Genomic DNA, 25,608 nt, shown 5'->3' on the forward strand with positions numbered 1-25,608 from the left:
GGAAGGGGAGGAAGAGGAGGGAGAGGAGGAGGAGGACTTGTGGTAATCCCTTTGGAGCCCTGATGGTTGTTTCTCCTGAGAAACAGAGATGCACCCAGGTACACAGCACCAAGCACAACTGGAAAACACTGTCTTCATGGTGTTTCTCTACATTCTGAAAAACTAGGTGATACACATTTTTAAAAACAAACAAATAAACAAACCCCGAAAACCAAAACCAATCAAAGAAAAAACTAGTAAAGATTCTATCTAAATAACGCAGAACAGAGTATCACAAGGTTAATTTGTTAGATCCTTAAGCTTTTCCCTCTCTGTACATTTAGCCTTCATATAGACAGCAAAATTAAACTAAAAAGAAACTTCAGTCTTATCATTGTATACAGATCCTATGGAAAGGCCAAAATCAAAAACCAGGGAGCTGGGACAGCTCAGACTTCAGTACAGAGCCGCTTGCAAATCATCTACTCCACAGACAAATGCAGGAGCCAGCTGGCGGCATCATGCCCAACCAAGCTGAGGTGACAAGAAGATAACGAACCACAACCTAGACATGGTCTAGAGCTGTGACCCAGCAAAGGCTAGAGCCGTGACCCAGCAAAGGCTAGAGCCTGGAAGCTACTGTCAAACACTGAGTCAGCAGCCACTCCTTTAACCTGTGATGACAACTCACAGAGTCAACACTAAGTGAGCTACGGTTACCTTCATGACGTCTTGATAGGACCGAATGGCTGCGATGCTTCTCTTCTCTCCGTCTTCGTCTTCTGGGCCTTCATCTGCAGCCTCGTACCCTTCATCCTTGCCACCGTCAGCCTCCACAGTGTTGGCCATTTGGTCAATGAGCTGCTCCAGAGGAGGGCTCAGCTCCCTTTCTTCATTTTCCTTCAAGCCATAGTCCAATGCTTTATAAATAATAATTCCCAGGGATTCAATAACCTAGGAGCATTAAAAACAAGGTGGTAAATGGAAGTGACCAGAGTCTAAGGGCTGCCTGTAAGATATAAAATGATCATTATTTCAGACATAACTAATAATTGAGAAATTTAAAAATTTTTACAAACACATGTATTAAATGTGAAACAGCAACTTTAGTGGGATTTTGTTATAACCTATTCACAAACTCTTTTCAAGACCAAATAACAGCAAATTATTTCATACCAGGATACAGGATATAGCAATCCACTCACTGGAAAAACCTTCCTCTCAGATGATACAAACTAATGGTAGATTTTTCCCCCTTTAAATCCGGAGCTTGCAATGAAGGACACAGGGAATCCTCTCTAGTGCCCACCTCCATCAGCAACACTTTCTGGTCATGAACCTGACTTGTGAACAGTGGGCCCATCAGGTCACACGGCAGCCTGACAACTGCTCCAGATGTGGTCAGTACAGGAGAACTGACGTCACTTCTCAGCATCGCCTTCTCACCTGCCCAGTATTTTACTGAGTAACACCAACAGCACTATTCCTTTCACCTTAGATATTTCCTTTTAAAAACAATAGTCAATGACCCAAAGATTTATCAGTAAAAACTGACTTTTATCACTAGTCATCTGGCTCAAGAAAAATTATTTTAAGTCATTTTTTCTATAAAATGAGTACTAGTAAATTTCCAGCCCAAGAGTTCTTAAAGACACTAAACATGAGTGTGTATAAAAGTAGGAGAGAACCTGAGTCACAAGAGGTTCTAATACCTACTGTCTACTTTTTCCCTTCCCTACACTGACTTGTTTCTAATGTTTACCTAGTTACCAACCTTGAAAGTGCACAAGGAAACTTCAGTTCTGTTATTCTATTTTTAGTCAATGATGTGATTTTTAAAAATAGTTTATATAGTATTTTTTTAACCCAAGAGTTTTAAGGTGAGTTAAATACAATAGCATCAATGTCACCATTCACAAATTTTGTAAGTGCATTGAAACATTCACTTAACAAATTCTACAAAATCTAAAAGTTATATGATCAGAGGGAATAATACAAGCATTTACAATGATAGTACTTAAAATTCTTAACCTCTAATTTTGAAGCAATGAAACTATTTTTTTAAAAGTATTTCTAGGTAAGATGGCAGATTGGACGCTGTGTCTGACCTGATGAGGCCGAGCTGAGACAGACAACATTACCCCACAGAGAAGCTAAGCATTGGAAGTGCACAACAGGAGGATCAGGGCAGCAGGATGTATGGAGAACCGAGGTAACAAACTGTGGGGGAGGAGCATGGAGGGGAGATCTAGGGAACACACACACACACACACACACACACACACACACACACACACACACGTGCTTCAAGGACCTTCAGGAGCAACTGCCCTTTAGCGCAGGGCCTGTTCAAACAGAGCATGGCACCCAACACAGGACTCAGAGCCTTGGGAGCCAGAGGACGATGGAAGGGTCTGAGAAGAGCCAGCAATCAGTAGTGACAGGTGCTGGCTTCAGGGACATGGACCTCACCAGCCTAAGGCTGAGTCTTGCTCTACCATCCTCCCTGAGTAACTCACCTAAAGGGAAAATCCTGTCACACCCAAGGCAAGTGACAACCTGGGAGCACAAGCACCAGAAGCCAAGGTGCAGAGACTCCACAAGGACAAAACACAGCCTCAGCAAAGAGCAGAAGCTAAAGAAGTCCATACACCATCCCCGCTGCCTTGGACACTAGAACTTGTGGATCCAGAAAAGTGTGAACTTGGCAAGCGGTAGGAGAGCAGTAGCTGGGAGATGGGGGCAAGAGACCAAAGGAGTCACCCTGGCTCTGAATGAGGAAACCACTAACTAGATCTAACACAAGTTCCTCTTAGCAGGAAGGACATTCTGACCCAGGTTGCTTGGCAAACACCAAGCAGGATAAATGCAAAACCAAACAAACATGGAAACAAACAAAAATTGAATTTAGAAATGTATTTTCAAATCACAGGAAAATCAAAGAGAAATCATTTTGAAGGAAGCTATTGGGAAGAGGCATCTAATAAGTAAGCTGACTAGGTGAGGAGCACCAGACTCTCAGAAATGTAAAGGACTCCAGGGAAGATGCTGTGTCCATAGACTGACTGGCTGGCCAGAACTGCAGTACTGTGGAAGGAGCACTGACCGGTTAGACAGGTCCGGAGGCTAGCTACCTTATCTTGAGCTAACATTTGCCCTGGATAGCCCACCTTCTTCACACCTCTGTGTCTGTACTAACATCCTATGAATAAGAGATAAAAACCTTTGGGAAGCTATTACTTTAGCAGACCCACTGGCTTCCACCAACCCAAAGCCAAGAATGTCATCATATGGCTTTTGAGGCCTATAGAAAAGATTTCCTCATTTTGCTGTACCTGCCTCTCTGACGCAGCCACCACTGTTTTATAAAACTGTAAAATTTCATGAAATTTTGCCTGGCTCCTGTGCTATGGTTATTCAAAATGGCTACAGAATAAACTATCTTTTATTCTCTTTATGGTCAACCCTGTGAGTTGTTTGCTTTTGTTTCCATATCTAGAGAAAAAAACCAAAATCACCAACCCAGACTTTGTATTCTACAAGGTTCTCCTTCAGAAGTGAAGGAGAACACTAGCTTAATAAATGTCCTCAGCGCCATGTCCTGCCTGGGGAGCAGAAAATCCTTCTTTAGAAAGAAAGAAAACAAGTCAGAAACTCAGGTCTCTATGAAAAGAAGATCACAGAAGAAAGAATAAATTAAGGTGAAGTAAAAACATCTATTAACAGATGACATTTTAAAATAATGATAGCTATACTAATTATGTGTGCTTATATGTATATCTCCTGTGCTGCATGTATATACATGTGTATGTATGAGCATGTGCACATATGTATGTATGCATGGAATGTAAGATAGAAGTAATGCAACAATATAAATAACAAGAGGAAGGACTGGGACTTTTGATAGGCGAGGTCATCTGCATGGCCTACAAAGTAATGGATAGAGTCGTGAGAAGCTGTGCTTGAATTCGTTGTAAATGCACGCTGCAGACTTTAGGGCAGCCACTAAAGATCACAAGAGAACAAGAGAAGTTGAGCACACACAAATAACTGGTGTGCTAAGAAAGGTGAGAAAAGAATCATAAAAAATGTTCTTTTAAAAATCACAAAAGGTAGAAAGACCACTGAGTGCCAAAGAACGGAGTTTAACAAATAGAAAACAAATGTGGACATTTATACGATATCAGCAATAATTCTGAACATTGATAGTTTATATGCTTCAAATATGAGTCTAAAAGTGAACTAAAATCCAGTAAGTTGTCTAAAAGAAACCCACTTAAAGGAATGGAGACAAGCCAGGTCTTGTGAATCTCTGTGGCTCACTCACAGAATGTGGCTAGTTATGTATTTATCTTAACTCTACAACAAAACAAAGCTCCTTGAAAGCAAAAATTCCTCTATAATTCATCTTCATGTGTTCAAATTGCATTAGAAGCAACAGGGAACTAATGAACAAGTCAGCAAGATATAATTTCTTTCCACTCACGCGTGTATGGTTTCCTGGTTAGATACGGCACTATGATCATAGGGAAGATTACCTGTCACTTCGGCCTCCGTTCTCCCAACTGACCACCTGTTAGTCCCACCTGATTGGCTTGGAAACTTCAGGAGGATCTCCTAGCCCAAAAGTAAACAGCATCTGGTCTACTGAAACATTCCAGAACTGCTCGTTTTAACCCTGAGTCATGACTTAACCTGAGTCACCGGCAGCTCTAAATGTAAGCCTCTTACAGATGCGGGCATAACCCAGCTGGACTTTACTGGGTGGCTCTTCCCTCAGATGGGAACGAGGCGGGGACCTCAGTAGTATGTAACTCTTCAGCGTTGAAAACATGAGGTGATCTCCAGAAAAACTACTGAAAATTTAAGGATATCTGACATATTCTGGACAGAGCAGCTCTCATAGACAATTACTTAAAACTAAGTTTACGAGAACACTGCCTAAATCATGTGGAGATATTAAAGCATTAAGGAGCTGGAGAGATGGCTCAGTGGTTACGAGCATATACTACTGCTCTTTAGAGGTCCTGAGTTTGATTCCCCACATCCACATAGATGACTCATAACCACTTGTAATTCCAACTCCACAGGGACTTGATAACTCTGCCTTCACAGCATGAGCATTTATATATATACACCCCATCATACAACATTAAAAATAATTATTAAAAATGAGTAAGTAGAAGACCAGATCAATTATATCCCCCAAACAGTTTAGTGATTCCCTCAAAACCACGTTGTTCCCAGAGGTAGATCTGCTCTGTTTGTATGGTTTTGTTTTTGTAGTGCTGGGAGCTTTGAACCCAGGGCTTGTAATTCCAGTGCTGGCTCAGTTGCCATTGTTAAGTGATAAGGTACTTACTCCTTGACCAAGTTAGAGGACTTTCTAGGTCAAGATATCATATATTCATTCACCATCATTCAACACCCTTTACAAAGGGGCCCAGGCTCTCAGCTCCCAGGGCATCAATCACTTCAAGCACTGTTACACCTTTCTGACTCACAGTGCCCTCTGCTAAGCCGGCCTTCCCAGCACTTTGACAAATCTCACCTCCACTTAGCCCTTAAACCTAAGTATTAGGGAGGGTGGGAAAAAAAAAAAAGAACTTTCATATTTGCTGATATAAGCAAAAAACAATATGACTACAAGTAGACTGTAACATGTCTAACAGTTTCTTTTAAAAGTCAAATGTATTTACCACACTAGGTACCAACTACAGTTCTAGTTATTTACGGTCTTAGGGTTTCTGTTACTGTGATAAAAACCACCATTATCAAAGGCAAGTAGAGGAAGAAAGGATTTATTTCACTGACACTTCCCCATCACAGTCTGACATTGAGGAAGTCAGGGTAGAAACACAAGGTAGGAATCTGGAGGCAGAGCTAAAGCAAAAGCCATGAAAAAACACTTATTTTGGCTTAGCTAGCTCCTCATGGTTTCCTCCGCCTGCTTTCTTAACACTATCTAGAACCGTGGGCCCAGGGGTGGCACCACCCACAGTAGGCTGAATCCTCCAATATCAATCATCAATCAATTATCACACTCTGGACTACAGGCAATCTGGATGAGACAATTTCTCAGTTAAGGCCCCTGTCCCCAGATAACAGTAGCTTGTGTTAAGTTGACAAAAACCCAACCAGATCACTTACCCAAGAGCAGTAAACATGTATGTCTACAAAAAGACTCATATAAACCAGGCATGCCTTTAATTCTACTACTTGGGAGACACAGGCAGAGGCAGGAACATCTCTGTGAGTTCAAGGTCAGTCTGGTCTACATAGCAAGTTCTGGAACAGCCAAGGCTATATAGAAAGATCCTGACTATAAGCAAAGACTCAAACAAGCTGGGAAGATGGCAGGTAGAGCACTTGCAAGCATGAGGATCCCCAGAACTTACATAAAGTTTAAAATAGTAGTACACACCTGTAATTGCTGTCTGTGTTTCTAGAACACAATGGAAGGCAGAAACAAGAGAATTCCCCAGAAGCCCTCAGGACAGCTAGGCTGCTGTACACATACAGTCCCTCTAACCTCTACATGCACACAGTGACACACACACACACACACACACACACACACACACACACACACACACATCATATACAATGATTCTTTACATAAATGCTCATAATGGTCAAAATTGTAAACAACCCAACTATTTAATGACAACTAAACAAACTAATAAAACACAATGGAATACTAGGCTGGTAACATTTCTAGAGAATGTGCTAATCTAGTTGAACTGCAAACATTCCTGCCTAATCAAAATATAACAACAGAGAAAGAACCCAACAACAATAAAGAGAGTATAAAAGGTACACCCTGTGTGATTCCATGCACAGGACAGGACACTGGAGTTTGGGTAGGGCAACTGAATGCAAAGATAACTTTCTGGGGTGATAAAATGACTTGAATAACATTTATGTAGGGACACAGACTTGTTTATACTCATCAAACTGACCACCTAAACTATCAATGTTTTATTGCATTTAAATTATACCTTAAGATTTGTTGTTTTTCAGGCAGTGCCTCGCCTTGGACCTTCTATAGTTTCCTGCTTCAGCCTCCCAAGTGCTGGGACTGCATGTGTGAGTCACATGCCCTGGCTCTCAAAATTGCTAAAACCTAACTGAATGAGTTAATGCTACTATAAAAACAAAATACTGAACCAGGAACCATTAGGTAGGATTCTACCTGCTGTCTGATATGTAACCCCAGACTCAATCAAGGTTATAATATACTACTTAAACCAACACCAATAAGCATGGGAAATAATAAAACACAGAATTAAAACATGAAAAACCACAGGTATAATACTTTAGTTTTGATAAATAGAAAAGCTAAGTAAAAAAATTTTAAGTAAGTGTTAAAATGAATTGTACCATAAAGTACGCCTACATTAGCAACCTAATTGTCATGGGAAACTGCATGGCCTAAGAAACACTCAATTTTGGAACTGGATCTCTCCTTCAAGTGAAAAAAAGAAGTTTTAAGGTTATTGAGAGCAGAAACTAATCAAAGACAATCCAATCTGAACAGTGCTGAGGAAGAAGAAGCACTCTGCACCACTGAGAAGGAAAGGATTTAGACTTATCCATGACCGAGTAATAATGAAGTTGGCTTCAAGAATTGAGAGCCAGGGCACGGTGGCACATGCCTGTCATCCCAGCACTTGGGACACTGAACCAGAGGACCAGGGTTCAAGGCCATCCTTAGCTACACAGTGAGTTCAAGACTAGACTACTATTTGAACTACTGTCACAAACTAAGAGATTGAGGCTATACATACAATAAAGCATCATCAAACCCTCCTAGCAATGGAATTCTGTACTATACCACATCATGGATGAGTCTTAAAAACATGTTTGCTGATTAGCTGTTTTGTTTTTGTCAAGCTGACATAAGCTAGAGTCATCTGGGAAGAGGGAACCTTAACTGAAAGATTTGCCTTGGGCTGGAGAGATGGCTCAGAGATTAAGATCACCAACTGTTCTTCCTGAGTTCAATTCCCAGCAACCACATGGTGGCTCACAACCATCTATAACGATGCCCTCTTTTGGTTTGTGCTCATGTATTATACATACATACATACATACATACATACATACATACATACATACTTTAAAAAAAGAAAGAATTGCCTCTATTAGATTTACTGTAGGCAAGCTGTGGGACATTTTCTTGATTAATGATTGATGTGGGAGGGCCCAGCCCACTGTAAGCAGGTGGTTTTGGGGGTGTTTAAGAAAGAGGCTGAGCAACCCATGAGGAGCAACCCAACAAGTAATGCTCTTCCATGGTCTCTGCTTCAGTTCCTCCCTCTAGGTTCCTGACTGAGTTCCTGTCCTGACTTCCCTTCATGATAGCCTGTAAGCTGTAAGATGAAATAAACCGGAGTTGTTTTTAGTCACTGTGTTTTTAATAGAAATAGAAAGCAAATATATATTATGCTAAATAAAAGAAGTCACACAAAAAGATAGGATTCCACATCTAGGGTAAGGAAATTTATAGAGACAGAAAACATTTTTTAAAGACAAGTAGGGAGAAGGTTAGTTAAGGTTTGCTGAGTACAGAGTTTATGTAACAATTCTGGAAGCAGACAGTAATGACAGATGTGGATCACTATAAATGGATCTAATTCGACTGGGTGTATGCTTAAAACGGTTAAGATGGTATGTGTATTTTATTACTACAAAAATGCTGGGGATTTAGGAGAGATGGCTCAGGAGACCAGGCCTTGTTCTCACAGAGAACCTGAGTTCAATTTCCAGCACCGGGCAGCTCACAACTGCCTGTGACTCCAGGGCCTGACCTTGTACATACACACAAATAAATTATAACATTTTGAAAAATATGGAGGATTATAATTTTTAGGAAGATTTAGCACTTTGCAGCATTCAAAAGGCTCAACTCTTCTTATTTACCATGGGTCCTAAAGTTTCCAAACAAGATAACCGTCCCAAGTCCACCTCTACTCGTGGCCCAGCAGCAGCGCCCCAGGAGGGCAGGCAGCCGCGCCAGTGCGCCTCTCTGTGCAGCGCCTCAGCCACTCAGTCTGACTAAGACCCGATCTGCCTGACCCCTTGAGCCACTTTCTTCTCTTGGCGTCACTCTCTGACGTTTTCCATCTAGATTGCAGCCTGCATGAAAAACGCTGTCCCTGAGCAGGAATCTCAGCAGACTCTGGCAGCGCTCTGTGTGGAAGAGTGTGCAAGTTCTCCTTAGGCTGTGTCTGTCTTCTTGAGTGAAGAAAACTGCAGTTAGAGCCAAGAGTGAGGAAGGAGATACTGAGGACTGAAGAGAAAATCAAGGCCTGAGAGTGTGCCCCGCCTGGGCAGGAACATGGTCTCGGTGACATCCATGTTACTAGAGTTCTCTTGCAAAGGCAGCATTGTTTTAAATAAAGAAGTACACTAAAGAAACTTCCAGTCTGTGTGAAGGGCTTGTGAAGAAACGCCTTCTGCAATGGGGAAGAAGTGGGAGTCATTTGTAGAGGAAGAGAAGTGCATATGGGCAGTGAGATGCAATGTAATTTCTATCTGCCATAGACTCGTTTATGATTTAAAAATATCTGACGCTAAGCCACAAACCCGAGCAGTGATACAGTAGATACTCATCACCAACACCTGGTGATTCCTCCCTTCTAGGGCATCAAACTTGTGTGAGGATGCTAGAGACCCACACTAGGCACCCGCACTTGCACTGCAAGCATCTTACTAAGCTGTCCCTCGGAACTCTTTTGAGTTGCTGGGCATCACACCTTGGAGCCTCACAAACACTAAGCAAATATCACTGAGCTATACCCTCAGCATCCAAACTTCTTTATATAGCATATTTTTTAAACACTACAAAAATATAAAAATGGTTATAAACCTCTGTAAAAGAACAAATCCATCAACTGTAGTGTTGTATAAACACACTTCGGTATATCCATACAAAATAGTATTGGAGGGCCATAAAAACAAAATACCACTGACACACAGGTGCTCTCACAGACCCTGAAAAGACTAAAGCTGTTTATGTGAAATATCTACAACTGGAAAATCTTTATTATAAAGACACAAAGACTTCTAATTGCCCAAACCCAACTACTGAGAAGTGAGTACCAGTAGGAATACAAACCCTCAGGGCTGTCAGGCTGGCTCAGTGTTAAAAACACCTGCTGTTTTTCTAGGGGACTTTGGTTCCCAGCACCATGTTGGGTGACCCACAACCTCCCATAACTCCAGCTCCAGGAGACCCAGACCCTCTTGCAGGATAAGCATGCACATGAGACGCAGGCAATCACACACATGAAATAAAAACAGAGAAATCTAAAAAAAAGTCTTCTAGGGATGAAGAAAATATTGACAACTTGGTGATTAGAATGAACACATAGCTCAAAAATGCACTGAGGTGAGCCTGCTGTGCTGTCCAGGTGTCTCTGTGTAAACTAATAAACCCTTCCCCCAGCCCTTCCCAAAAGAATACACGATCATCATGAACTACACATTTTAAATGGACAAATAGTATGATATGTAAATTGTATTTATAAATTTAATAAAAATTAAAAAATGTACAGAAAGGCAATGGCTGCTCAGAGAGAGTGAACAGTGTTTTCATGGACAAACCCTAATCCTGAGTGGTCAATCCCAAACACATTCAAATAACGAAACACTAATTGAAAGAGAAAGAGTAACAATAATTGTAAAAGAGGTCATGAATTTGAAAGGAAATGGGTAGGCAGGAGGAATTGAATGGGGGGGGGGATGGTGCAAATATAAAGTAGCTATGTATAAAATTCTCAAACTAAAAGAAGCATTTATTGCTAAAGGAATAGTAGAAATGGAAAATGGCAAACAAAAACAGCACGGTTTATCTAAAATAGTATCTTAAGTGCAGGTTTGATGGGCAGAACCCAACTGAATGAATAACTTTGCATAAACCTATATAGTGAGTTTTATTCAAAACTGCAGCATTGTCTAATAGAACATGTTGGCACGATATACTCTATGCTATATATAATATATATAACACACATATATGCTATGTATATACAGAGTACATATAGCATGATGTACTCTAGGCACAGGGACCAGTGAAAGGTTGAAATTTTTGTCTAATTTTAATTTTAAAAGGTAGAAAGTAGCTACTAAAGTAAACAACCCAAGTCTATAGAGCAAGGAAAACAACCAATCCTGTGGACAGTTACAGACATAACAAAAAGGTTAGCCATTACAAGAAAAGCAGCTTAGAATCTAGCACACATTCATACTCTATAAACCAAAAGCATAAGGACAGGCAGAACCTGAAGAACACTACAACTTAGCCACTGCTATGTCACATGACAAAGAAACCAAGTTATTTAAAACTTTTTTATATGTATGTGTATGGATAGGGCTGGGTCAGAGGGTGATTTCAGTTCCTGTGTATTACCACATGGGTTCTGAGGATCAAACTTGGACTGTCAGGCTTGGCAGCAAGAGCCTTTGCCCACTGAGTGTTCACAACCTATAAGCATGAGTTAACATATTTAATGTCCAAGCACTACGTATATTCAGGCTGACATGTGCTTTGTTACAGTACACTTATAGAAAGAATATGGAAAACGAGGCATTTTCTGTGCACAAATACATGTCCGCACTTCTAGATGCTTGTTCTATTTGTCCTCAAAGCATCAATCTCTGAGTTCCTAGCTCAATGTCTTATACATGACAGAGTCTCTGTAAATGTCCACCAAACTACTAAGTAAATACTTTGCTGAATGAAATAAAAGCACTTAAGAACTCCAGAGGGTGGAATTGAGAATCTCTTTGCAAGAACAAACATGACCCATCTTAGCAAAACAGCAGAAAATACTCATGATACATAAGTTAATGAACTAAGGCCAGTTGTGTCTCCAAAAAGTTCAGTTTTGCAATGTTACTACGAACTCTGAACTGAAGAGACTTTCATCTCATGCTTACAGCACACAATTAGTAAACATCAATTAAGGTTCTACACAGCACAAAATTATAACCTCCATTTTGAAAGCCAAGGTACTAAAAGGTTAAGTACTAACCATGACTAAAAGATAAAGATGTTGAAAGTAAAAAAGCCTGTTTATTATTTTTTACTTTACTCTGATTAAATATGAAACACCCCCCAGTTTTAAGTTTAGCTACTGAAAAACTTCGCTGTGAGCCTAGCCAATGTTCCCAACAGTCAAAATCAAAAGCACAAAGGAACTAGTGAATTACTTTTTCAATAGGTTTCACTAACCGGCTACAACTCTACAGGGATCACATGCTTTCCAGGAAATTTTATTCCCAGTTCCACAGGTGGCTCCACTCAAGCACCTTAACACAATGTAACAGGGCACCACGGAAATCAAGTCAACCTCAAGACTGTGATCACTCGGTCTACTAGGAAGTGGAAATTACATCTCTAGTCCAACTGCTCATTTCTGTGCTCTGATGATCTTTGGCTTCACCAATTATTGATAGGTCAAAAAGGCATGTTTAGTAAAATTCTCTTCTAGATCACATGAAAAAGGTATAGGAAAACTTAAAAAACATTTGAAGAGAAAAAAACCCAAGCAAACCAAACAAACAAAAAACCAAACAAAACTAAATATTAACCTTGCTTTATGTTACCTGTTGTGTTTTGTAAGAAAGATCCAGGATAGGTCTGATACAGTATGGGTCCTTGCTGAGGTATCCCTTCCTCCTGAGGTACCAGCCATATCACAGATATAGAATTGAATAGTTTATTTAGAGCATGAGAAAGAGAGTTGGGAAGGGAGGAGAGAGGGGAAGGAAGGGAGGGAAGGAGGGGAGGGGAGAGAAAAGGAGAGGCTGGCCAGGAACACATGGAGGTGGGAGGGGAAAGGGCAGAGAAGGAGAAAGGGATCAAGGAGAGAAGAGAGTCAGGGAGAGAGAGAAGGGGCAGAGAGAGGAAGGAGGGCCCAAGAGCCCCTTTTATAGCAAGCCAGGCCTACCTGGCTGTTGCAAGGTAACTCTTGGGTGGAGCCCAGAAAGAATGCTAACATTACCCAAATGATGAAGCCCACTTATCCCTCAACTTTAATTAAAAAAAAATAAAAAATTGTATGTGTTTGATAGGACACTATGACTCAACATTAATTACATTAACCAGGTTACACAGTAATCAATGTTTTGCTTTATAATTTTCAACACTGAGTAGGGATGTCCATAAAAAAAAAAATCAGTTTAAGTAATTCTAAATCTGCCTGATATTCATTCTCTAGAGGAACTTTTGTCTTGATCCTGCTATCGTGGGTAAGATGAGAAGACAGAGACTCTGATCAACTGGAAACTGAAGTGTCCAAAGCTCTTCTGTGTCAGCCTCTCTCTATGCAAAAACGCATGCTTGACAGCAAACTGTGCTTTCAGGGTGGGAGGAGGTGCTAAGACCAAACCCAGGCAAATAATACAAAGACAGAAACTGGTCCATCATTAGTCAGACATCATAGAATCAGGTGAAACATCTCTAAGATGAGATTCTCAAGTAGGAATTTTTTTAAGTTTACGACACACTAGTCACTACAAACATTGCATAGCACGGTGTAAAAGGACAGAACTGTCATATTAAAAAAAAAAATCTCATCAGGATAAAGACTATTCACAAAAAGAAAAACATACTTTAGAATGATCGCCAGGCGAGGGTTAGGTTTCATTATTGAAATTTTTAAAATAAAATTTGTTATCCTCCCCCTCCCTGCTTGTCCCCTTCTGCTCTCTGGCCCCAACAGCCTGCATTCCTCCTTCCTGCTTTCCCTTCTGTTCCTTTCTCAGCACCTCTGGTTCCCTCCTCCTGGTCTCCTGTCTAGCCTCCTAAGCTATACCCACTGCCTCCTTATTTCACACACAAATATTAAAAATTACATCTATTTTCTTGTGAATTCCATGTTAATTTTTCTTCAGAGCTAAACAGTTAAAATCCCCCCCCCCCCCCGCGCACACACACACACACACACACACACACCACACACCACACACACACGCCACGTCTTCATTCTATATGCAGGCAGCTGAGCTGGTTCCATTTCCCTTCACAACAGTGCAGTGATAAAGACAGATGTGTAAGTATGTCTACAGTAGAATTTAGAATTTGGGGTACGTGTTCAGGAGTGGTACAGCGGTGTCACATGGTAGTTCTAGTTTTGAAGTTTCATACTGATTTCTAGTTGTTACAATAGTTTACACTCGCACTGCAGTGAGTAAGGGATAGTTCCTCCTTCCCCAAAGCCTTGTCAGCATTTATTGTCTTTTGTTTTCTTCATGAAAGCAAGATGGAATCCCAAAGTAGTTTTAATTTGCATTCTCCTGATAGTAAAGGCTATTACACCTAAAGATAATTAAATCAAAACTTTAGTCGCTATTTAGTTTTCCTTTCTGGCAGATTTGCATTTTTGAGAACAGATATTCACTTGATCTTAGCCAAAAGGAAGTGATAAGAAATTTTAAACAAGACCAAAACAAACAAACAGCAACAAAACCAATCCAGCCATGGGGGAAGAAATGTAAGCCATAGGTAGATCACTGAAGCTTATTGGCCATCTAGCCTAGATGAACGCAGAGAGTAGGGGTGTGGGGAGGTGGGGGAGAAGAGAAAGAAACAGACAGACAGGCAGACAGACAGAAAAGAGGGAGAAGAAAGGGAGAATGGGAGGAAGAATATTTAGATACAATGAACGAGCCAAAAGAAATACACATATACACACAGGAAATATGGAAAATTAAAACATTCCACTTTTTAAGAATGTGCATAAAAAAGAACTGAGAGGGACAAGTAGAAGAAAGCTATTGGCCCTGTAACGCAGAGAGCTACCATAGTGGCAACATTCAAATTCAATGTTTGAACAATTCTTTCCACATCTATAAATTCCGAAAAAATAAAAGAGAAAGGCTAGAAGACTTGTTCTGATTGACAGGACAGTCTCTTAAGTTAGCTAGTTCATATGTTGGCCAAGTAATGCAGGGTCACGGGGCTGGGGAAAGTTAATTAATACCCTCCAGGCCTGCAAGTCCTCTGTGCAGTGTGAGCAGTTGTACCTAGTTCATAGGCTGTTGTGAAGAGTATTAAATGAGGTAATAGAATACACAGAGAGCTTAGACTAGAGCCCAGTAAGCTGTCAGCTTTAAAAGACGTTAGAAACACCCTGGCAGTGGGCAAAAAGACACCTTGTGAGACACCTTGTAGGTGGTGTCATTCTTCTACTAGTCATGGGCAGGCAAACGGCCATCATGCCTGGCTTGATGGTCAAAGCTGTTTTATGCCTAGGATACATAAAATCAAATCAAATCAAACCAGACCAAACCAAATCCAGGCAGCACAGCACGGGAGAAGACTGAGAACTGCGTTCCACCATGCCACACAGTGAGGGCTGGAAAGGCACCCGCAGACCTCCCCTTGGTCCCACGGCCAGGGCAGGCCATAGACTTAGAGAACCCCACCCTAACACCACATGGTGCAGCACAGGAGGAGGAAGACAGAGAGACGTGCAGACCACACACCCGCCCTCGGGCCTACAGCATAGGCAGGCAATAGACTGCCACTTACAAGAGGACATCACCCAGGGGCCTGCCAGCCAAGGCCAGCCTGAAACAGGAGCCACCACAGTGGGAGTGTGTGGTGGACAGAAGGAAACAAAGAGAAATGGAGCAGGTTGAGCACTGTGGAGAGAGAGAACTGGAGACTCAGGGTGGAGAGGAGGAGCCTGCTTTGAGTGGCAACTTTGCCACCTGGGGACATAATGAACTCCCAGCCTGAGCTGTGGCTGAGGCCGTGTCTGGGTTGGGGGCAGCCAGCCACTGTGAGATGTCCAGGGCTGTGCAGGCCTGGCCCCACTTCCCACCAGCCACAGACTAGAGAAGGCAGGCAGCACAGTGGAACTGGCTTGGTGGCACAGGTGCAGCTGACCTGGCCACAAGGATGTGAGTGTGGGAGAGCTGACCCTGACACTCGCTGACCATAGGATGGCACAGGTGCAGAGGTGATGTCGTCCTCCCATCCCACCCAATACCCCACCGATTCCAGCAGTTGGGAAAGTTACCCACACGGTCATAAGCTCCGGAGAACTATCCCTGCCCCTCACCAGCTGTCGTACTTCAGTCTGCAGGATGTTGTGTGAGTGTGGGTGTGATGTCCTCTCCATCTCACTCCTCACCACCTATAGGCAGTCAGGAGAAGTGGCCCTGAGAGCAAGTGTCATGAGAGTAAGAGCAGGTGAGCTGGCCCTGCCCCTCACTTGGACAACAAAGCAGTACAGCCTGGTGGGGGGGGGGTACAGGTGAGCCAGCCCTGAGGGTGAGAGTGTAGGAGAGCTGGCCCTGCCCCTCCTTAGTCTTTGGAGAGGTGGCATGGGTGAGATGAGCCCCTGTCCCCGCCTTCCTTCCAATAGTATGAGAGCTGGCCCCAAGGGCACTAGAGCAGGAGAGCTAGCCTTGTAACTCACCAGGTTAACACAGTGGAGCCGGTGGTCTGGCCCCAAGGCTATGAGAGCAAGAGCTGGCCAACTCCTCACAGGCTGCAGCACATGGGAGAGTGGGCCCTGGATCTTGGCTGAGCAGCACAGTGGAGCTGGCCCTGGAGGTGTGAGTATGACCCAAATGGCATGAGAGAGAACTGACCCTGCCTCCCTAAAATGGCAGCACTGGGTGGTCTAGTCAGAGCACTGCTGGAGAGCTCACCCTGTTGGAACACTGAGCAGCACAGCTACTGCCAAAGCCCAGATCCAGGGGGGAGTTAACCCACCCCTGTTGATTCAAAGCTACAGGATCAAAGACACAGGGCAACAAGATAACCTGGAGGAGGCCTGGTGAGAATCTAATATTGATGGTGTCACAGAAGCCAGAGATCTTGAACCAGTGACTCACTGAAATGGACATTTGCAAGTAAAGATGTGCGGACAGAGGTATATACTGTGGGACACACTGTGACATGCTACAGCTTTCATGAGATGTTTTCTATGCTTTTTTTTGTTTGTTTATTTGTGTTTTTTATTTTGTTGCAAGAGCAAAGGGTGGATATGAAGGAACAGGGAGATGGATGGGACTGAGGTGCACTATGTGAAACAAAGAATCAATAAATTAAAAAGATGTTATATTGCATATTAAACACAATGAGGTAAGTGTGTATAATATGATCAAGAAAGGAAAGTTATAAGTCAGCCAGCATGAAAATTTCACATTAACAAAACATACAACAAATATAAAGGACCATAAGTCATTTAGCATTACTTCAGAAAAGTTGTTCCTATACTGTGTATTGCTGTATTAGTTCTATTAAAATATATAATTATACTCTGACTCACTTTGTCACCAAAACTCTGTAACAGTAAATAAGTAGAGAACTTATTTACCCCTCAAAGGAAGCCGACCTGACTGATCTCCATACTCCTTCCTTTGCCTGGCCATCAGGGCACCTTAGCATTCCTCGGTAGGAATGAATTGTGAGCCCATAAGAACAAAAATAATGTCCTTAGTCATAGGAATACCTGAATTAATAAAGACAATTTTTATAAAAAATCGTATTATTACAGTGTCTGCCACAACCTTACTAGGAGATGGCAGGTTGAGAATAAGAAAATAAAATAATAAGAGTTAGTCTTACTCCCTAAGATGCTTTATGGATGTACAGACTGATAGTGCATCTATAACAGAGATCCAACAATAATAATGTCACACTTAATAATCCCAAGACTCTTTCTAGTCTAAATGCCAGTTTACCATGTGTTCTGAAACCAGCATAAAGCTCTAGACAAATTTGGTAAAACTTGGTAATATCTGTTCTTAATTTTTAGCTTGTGCCCCAGCTAGAAAATTACATTGTATGTAAGTTGAGAAAAACTCCTATTTTAGTGCTGAGATGGCTCAATGCTTAAGGGCACTGACTGCTCTCCCAGAGGTCCTGAGTTCAATTCCCAGCAACCAATGGTGGCTCACAACCATCTGTAATGGGATCTGATGCCCTCTTCTGGTGTGTCTGAAGAGAGCAACAGTGTACTCACATACATAAAATAAATAAATCTTAAAAATACGTATTTTAAACTTTAAAGGTATTTAATGAATCAAGGCTGTTAAAGCATTAATATCTGAAAACTCTATTCTTTTTTTTTATTTTAGTTTTTGGAGACAGGGTTTCTCTGTGTAGCCCTGCTATCCTGGAATTCATTCTGTAGACCAGGCTGCCCTTGAACTCACTTCCTCTGCCTGCCTCTGACTAACCAAGTGCTAGCATTAAAGGCGTGTACCACCACTGCCCAGTTACTGAAAATTTATTATTAGGAAAAAAGTACAACTTTACTGTGCATATGCCAGCATCTACATCAAGATCAATACAACAGTGCAAGTCCTCAATAATTCTACCAAGTAGATATGATTGCTACCCTATTTCTTCCTGATTAGAAAACTGAAGCAAAGCTAGGTTTGTCGGTATACACCTAATCCCCTGACTGGGGAGGCAGAAGTAGGTGGATTGCTGAGATCAAGACCAGTCTGGTCTATAGAGCAAGTCTCCAGACAGCTAGGGCTACATAGAGAAGCTCTGTTGAAGAAGACACCAAAGAAGAAGGGGACTGGGGAGGAGGAGGAGACAACTTCAGTTTCTAGTATCCAAGTCAGCTGGGACTAGTTGATATCTAACTCACTTTTCTGGCCTCTGCTCTCTCACACACACAGTGGCTTAACTCACCCCCCAACCCCCCACAGTAACAATAGGATATACATATATTTTTAAGTTGAAGCAGGGCCTGAGCTACAGCTCAGCAGGTTGAGACTCTGTAGCCAAATCTGACAATCTGAGTGATAAGTTACAGTCCCGGGCCTGCATGGTGAAAGAAAAGAAATGACTCCTACAAGTTGTCCTCTGACCTCCACATGTTCACATGTCACATGTGTGCTACATAGATATATGTCCAATAAACAAATATTTATGGAAAGCAAAAACAAACAGAACAAACGGCCAAAGAAGAAGATGAAAGCAAAGGTTGAATCAATAGAGAGCAGAAGACTGAAAGAGCTCTACCGAGCCGGGAGGGGTGGAGGGCCCTCTCCAGCTTCCTGCCACCAGAGTCCACAGGAGAGGTCTGCGGCCTCCAGTGCAGCCGGTGACTCCACATCTGAGAACTACTGCTTTAAGGAGAGCTGCTGCCCATTCATTTCCGTATCAGGAAGAATTCAAGTCAGTGAAAATCTCAAGTTCTATCTTCTAAACCTTACAAGTTAATTAAAAAGAACACAACCAGCTTGCATGCATATTAATCATACACCATACAACACACTCAATGTTCTTACATAACCATGAGCACGAGACCTTCTATTTATTCACTGCTCTCCTGTTCCTCAAAACACCGTGACCTTAGCAGTTAGCCGTTTCCACCCCTCTGTCCCCAATCCCACGCACGATGACTGATCTGCTTTCTGCCTAGAGATTAACAACTCTGGACACACTATAAATGCAGCCACTCAGCACAGTAAAGGGCTACTCTCACCCAGCATGTTCCACTTATATTATGCTATACTCGTATCTCACATCTGTTTATCATCAAATAGCATTCCACTGTTATACCTCATTTTAGTCATTCATTTATGAATTGATGCTATTGTTATTTCTAAAATTGACTTGTTTTAATATAAAAAAATAAATGAGGAAAAAACTACATTCATAGTCTTTAAAAGTAAATACATCGATATACTTAATCTGCTCACTATGCTAAACCTTTTGTTATTGTTTCAAGCCAGGGTCTCTGTGTGTAACTAAGGCTGTTGGAACTCACTAGGATTAGGATCCAACTGCTTCTTTCTCCCAAATGCTGGATTAAAGGCATTATGATAAAACATATTCATTATAGAAATGGTGTTAGGGGCTGCAGAGATGGCTCAGTGGTTAAGAACACTTGCTGCTCTTGTAAAGGACCTGGTTTGGTTCCCAGCATAGCTCACAACCATCTATAGTGTCACGGGATCCACGGTCCTCCTGACATCTTTAGGCTCCAGGTTTATACATATATGGTGTGCATACATACACACAGGAGGAAAATCATTCATATACATAAAAATAAATATTTGAAATGATATATTATTTACAGTTAACAGTAAACTTTTACTTGATAAAACCAAACATGACCCCATACCATGTTAGCCCTGTTGGGGTCTATTCACACTTTTAAGCCAAATTTTGTTTCTGGCAAAACCAGCTACTAATTTGACTGTGCTGTCAGAAGTTACAGCTTCAGTGCTGGAAAATTCCGGACTTCACTTTCCACTTCACAATCGCTCTCCTTGTTTCACTTAAAAAAATCCTCAATGGACGTGCTCCAGTCTGCTTCACATTCCCTGTTTCTTTCTGTCCTTTCTTCCGTTTCTACTGACCTACTAACTGTCCCCGGAGGACAGTTACACAAGCTCTCTCAGCTCATGCAAGCACCTCTTACTCAAATCTCTGGAAACCCCCCCCCCCTAATTAAGCTGTGTATTTAAAACTTTATTCCTGGTCCAACTAAAATGTTCTAGTGACTGTCAGACTTCAAGGCTGACATCTTTCCTCTGTGAACAAGGTCAAGTCTGTTTGGATCACCTTGTGTACTCAATACAGAGTACAGATCTGAGTTATTCTTGTGTGCAGATAAGTTAGTAAACATAAAAGGAGACTGTGAAAGAAAGAAATACAACTTACAGGATTTTCCTATCAGCTGGCAGCTAGTGAACTGTGATGTGCAAGGTCTTATGTTAAGCATTTTCACACATTTTAATTCTCATCCTAGCATTGTTATAGGCATTATGCATATTAACCTACACCCTGCCCACTTTAGAGACTCACAAATGGAGGTTAAGGATATGAGGGATTTAAGTAAGCAGCGGAGCTAGAACCTAGACCTACCTCCTCAGAGCTGACGAACTTCCAGTGTGCTGTGTGGCTCTATTCACATATGGTCAAAGTCAGTGAGGGAAAAGAGAGAACCCTGACCTTGGAGCACCCTGCCCAGGGACTGAGAGAAGAGGTGTGCAGGTAGCCTGCCCTGTTGGGGTGTGAGATCAGGTGCACTTTTACCACAGTCTATCTTCAAACACACACAAACATTAGCAGAACAGAAAGGGTACAAAACTGCCAATATACAAGGATCAGTAGCCACCAGGCCCAGGTACATGGGTAAAAGTTGCTCTTAGGTAAACCAACCTGTTCTAAGTGGTTTATAGTCATCCCTTCTAAAAAAAAAAAAAGCTTTTGTGCCAAGTTGAGAAAACAAACAAGGCCCAGCCTGAGGAGAAAGAGGACAAGGACAGACACATAGCAGCAGGCTCCTTCTAGTCTAATCCAGTGACAGCAACCACCTCTGCCATCTTATGCATGAAAACAAGGAAGTGGGGACCTAACACTATTAAAGACCCAAAGTACCTTTTGTTACATGGAGGGCAGTTTAATGTAACAATATGTTAACAAAATAAGTACTTTCCCTTTAGCTGTTCATGTATAATTTATCTGCATAAAGGAAACACTGATAGATTAAAAAAACCAAACAAACTGCAAGCTTATACTAGCGGGCATGTGAGGACATTTTAACCAGCAGCTGAATAGTCATTCTAACTGCTCAATAGATTAAAAGGTAAAAGCATCCCAGTATGAGGCCACAGCAGAACGTTTAAACTGGAAGGAGCACAAAGCTGGCCTGCGCCCCATGTCTACCACACGGCATCCAAGCCACCAGGGCAAGGGCAGCAAGAGAAGCAACACAGGAAAGACATGAGTGTGAGGGTTCGCAGACCAGCACGGTCTAGTGGGACAGCTCCCCGAGTCAGGGTGTTCTATACCTGTGCTTCTGTGAAAGGGGTTTCTTTATGAGTCTTTACTTCTTCATGAGCTTAGCATAAGCTCACTGGAGAAGTCCTTAGCCACAATGATGCCAACAAGCATTGCAAACATGTTGCTGTTTTTTATACAGGTGACAGAAATCTCTGAAGATGAAATTATCAACTAGGTACTGCAGAGTCAAGAGTGACAATGCACTGAACCCGAGAAAAAGCCCCACTATCTACAATTTGTGTTCTCATAGGGAAAAGACTAGATACCTTGCAAAGAGAACAGCATTTTAAGACAGCATGGAAGAATTTTAAATACTCAATGCATAGTTCATAGCCCATGACTACACAAGAGCAGAATGAAGGTGTCACGTAAGGGGTCGTTGGTGTTCAACAATCTAAGAAAGAATCAGAGCAGAAGCCAGGATGAAGGCTCAGACACAAGGTGCCTGAAATGTGTGTCACACTCAAAGGCAGCCAGTGTGTGCGAAGGCAATGAACAGAGCTGAGAAACCCAGGTCAGCAGAAGTGGCAAATCCTGTTGCACTCTACAGAAGAACGGGGGCCACAGCCTGGCTTCGGACTGCAGGGGAGGAATGGGGGTGAGACTGCAGTTTCCAACTGCAGCTCCACAGTAAGTATTCAGAAGAAGGGATAATCCCAGTTTTCATTCACATACTTCTTCTGTTGATAACAAAACTCATAGTTAAAACACACACACAAAAAATCTTTGAGGCGGTAGAGCTGGAGGAAGTTCATCACTGAGGAGGCTTTGTGAGTCTCCAGGCAGCGCTCTCTCAGCCTTGTGCCCCCGCCACCACACCTTCCCCACCATTATGTACGTGCAGCTCTCTCCCTCCCTCCCTCCCTCCCTCCCTCCCTCTCTCTCTCTCTCTCTCTCTCTCTCTCTCTCTCTCTCTCTCACACACACACACACACACACACACACACACACACACAGAGTAAGTAACACAGAGTGCTGAATTCCAATAAACTCATCCTGCTTGGATGTTCAATCTCTACCATCAAAGCAAAGATCAGGAGGCTCTAAATTAGGAGAAAATTTTGGTTACAAACCAGTATTGATCATATGTAATATAATTTTTATTATAACCCACAAGGGAAAAAGGTAGAAAAATATAAAATGGTAAAAGTTTAGTTACTAAAGATAAAACTGGAGGTGATGGGGTTTGTATGGCTTATTTTCTAGACATTCCTTTTTTAATGTAAAAATTAATATAAAGAAAGCCTGATACATGCCTTTGATCTCAGCATTCAGGAGGCAGAGGCAGGCAGATCTCTTTAAAGTGAAGGCCAGCCTGGTCTACATATCAAGTTTTAGGTCTACCAGGGCTGGATAGTGAGACAATGTCTCAAAAAGAAAAAAAGTGTAAGTAAGCCAAAATAAACTAGAATCCTTTCCATGTGTTAATATTAAATGAAACTACATACAGATCACTTACCACAGAGCCAGGCAAACAAGGGACATCGGAGCGTGCACAGGTGCGGCAGGTCTGCAACCCGCACACTCTCAAGGTGGAGGAGGAAGATCAGGGTTTACAACCAGTTTCAGCTGTCTCGGGAAAGGTCATGAGACCTTTCTCAACCTTCCCGCTTCCCACACAGTCAAAGTTGTGCCTGTGTTCTTAAACAACTGTGCAACCACTTTCCAATAAGGGCATGCTTCACACAGCACACTGCAGTGTGACTAAGAAGACGGATGAAGCAGTCCTTGACCTTAAACAGCTTGGTCAAGCGACAGCTACACCGGTAAATACGAAGTGTGACCCAAAGGGCCAGGAAGATACTTCAGCTAGGAAACGCTTGCCACAAAAGCATAAGACATGAATTTGATTCCTGGTACACACGTTTAAAAAATACAGGATGGTGGCACACAGTTGTAATCCTAGCGTGGAGGAAGACAAGACAGTCAGACCCTTAGGGCTCACTGGCTGACCTGTGGAACTAAATCATCCCTCAGGTCCCAGTGAAAGACCCTGCGTCTAAAAAAAGGTAGAAAGCTCCTGAGGAAAACACCTCATGTCAACCTCTGGCCTCCACACAGAAATTCACACATGTGAGCGAATGTGGCCTAAACACACACACACACACACACACACACACACACACACACACACACACACACACGAGGTGGAGGAGAGAAGAGAGACTGTCTGACTTGGAGAGGTAACTGTGGCTTTCTGAGGGCAGAGGCTACTGTCATTTGAGAAGCCTGTCCTTGCTATCTTCCCCATGTACCTCAGGGAGTCACATTTATCCCACATCACCTTGACCTATTTGCCACCTGAAGAGAGTCAGGGAGAGGGCTGGAAGAGACACTGTACCAATTACATGAGCCAGAACTACAATGTAGTATTGATACACTCAACCTGCCTTACAAGGAGCCATTGTTGGGAGGACTCCCTCGGCTCCCACTCTAGAGTTCTGGTTGCCAAGAACAGGTGTGCACTTGTGTCTGGCTACCTGTGGACAGTTTTCAAGTAAATTCAAAGAGCTCAGAGAAAGAAACGGCCTGGGGTGCCCACCCTCTGCAGGGAACTTAATGAAAAAAGAGTGACTTCAAGGAAAGCTAAGGAAGGTGGCTAGCACCTCCTCTTCTTGTCCAAAGAAACAGGACCGTCCAGTCCCCACTTCAGTCTCAGCTCTCCACCTCCTCCCTGAAAGCACTGCTGTGGTCTCCATTTCCATCTGGCCTTCTCCTGTCACTGCTGTTTTCCCTTTTATCATCCTACTTCCGATTCTTAAAAATACACAGGGACATATACATAAATCTCACACACAAGGCAAGTCACCAAGCATTAAAATTTTTCTGTACAGAAACTTAGGAAGAAATACTTCCCTACAAAGTTTGAGAGGGAGTATTCTGAGAAATCAACAGAAGCCACTGTGATTTGCTGTTGCCTATGACAGTCACAGTAAAATTTCATTAGGGAAAATTCATAGCTTAGATAAAACGTTATATATCACCAGACAATACTGTTTTGTTCATATTTGAATAAACTTAATATTTAAAATGACAAATAACTCAAACATACACACAAAAAAACTGTGAGACAGAACTTTTGTCATTAAGTTCCTAACAACTGACTCCATGTTCCTTACGAAGTCACTATCAGCTAGGAATGTAGCTCCATTGGCAGTGTTTGCCCAATGTGCAAGAAGTTCTAGGTTTAGTCCAGAGTATCAGCTGAGCAGGGTGGTGCACACTTGTAACACACTGCGATCATTTGTATGTGTGTGACCCAGGGAATGGCACAATTAGAAGATGAAGCCCTGTTGAAGCAGGTGTGTCACTGTGGGTGTTGGCTATAAGACCCTCTCTCATCTTAGCTGCCTGGAAGCCAGTATTCTACTAGCAGCCTTCAGATGAAGATGTAGAACTCTCAGCTCTGCCTGCACCATGTCTGCCTGGATGCTGCTACAGTCCTGCTTTGATGATAATGGACTGAACTTCTGAACCTGTAAGTCAGTCCCAATTAACAAGAGTTGCCTTGGTCATGGTGTCTCTTCACAGCAGTACAACACTAACTAAGACACTCACCACTTGGGAAAAAGAGACAGAAGGACCAGGATTTCAAGATTATCCTACTGCAAGTTAGAGGCTGGCCTGGGATATACTAAGGCCCTGTCTCAAAATACATGCTTACTGCAGATGTGAGCCATTAAGGAAGCAACTGACCTCTTCCTAACTCCTCCTTCACTGAAAGAATAAGCAAACCTGCTCCAATCTCCACAGCCCTGTTGCATTCACAAGTACATCTCCTGACATCGGTGTGCAGGACCTGCTTCCTTTGCCCTCTCACATATCCTGAGTACCTCTTACTCAAA

The 25,608-nt window shown here is 42.3% G+C and overlaps 1 protein-coding gene across 2 annotated transcripts in view; it reads right to left on the minus strand.

Moving 5' to 3' along the window:
* SPIRE1 (spire type actin nucleation factor 1) overlaps positions 1-25,608 on the minus strand; it is a 116,979-nt gene that overhangs the window by 59,059 nt on the left and 32,312 nt on the right. For both annotated transcript variants that reach the window (XM_080919746.1, XM_080919745.1), the window contains exon 3: positions 700-933. In XM_080919746.1, coding sequence (XP_080775872.1) covers positions 700-933 — 234 coding nt within the window. The remainder of the gene's footprint in view (positions 1-699; positions 934-25,608) is intronic.

Source organism: Micromys minutus (assembly GCF_963924665.1).
Source record: "Micromys minutus genome assembly, chromosome: 8".
In the NCBI taxonomy this organism is placed as follows: Eukaryota; Metazoa; Chordata; class Mammalia; order Rodentia; family Muridae; genus Micromys; species Micromys minutus.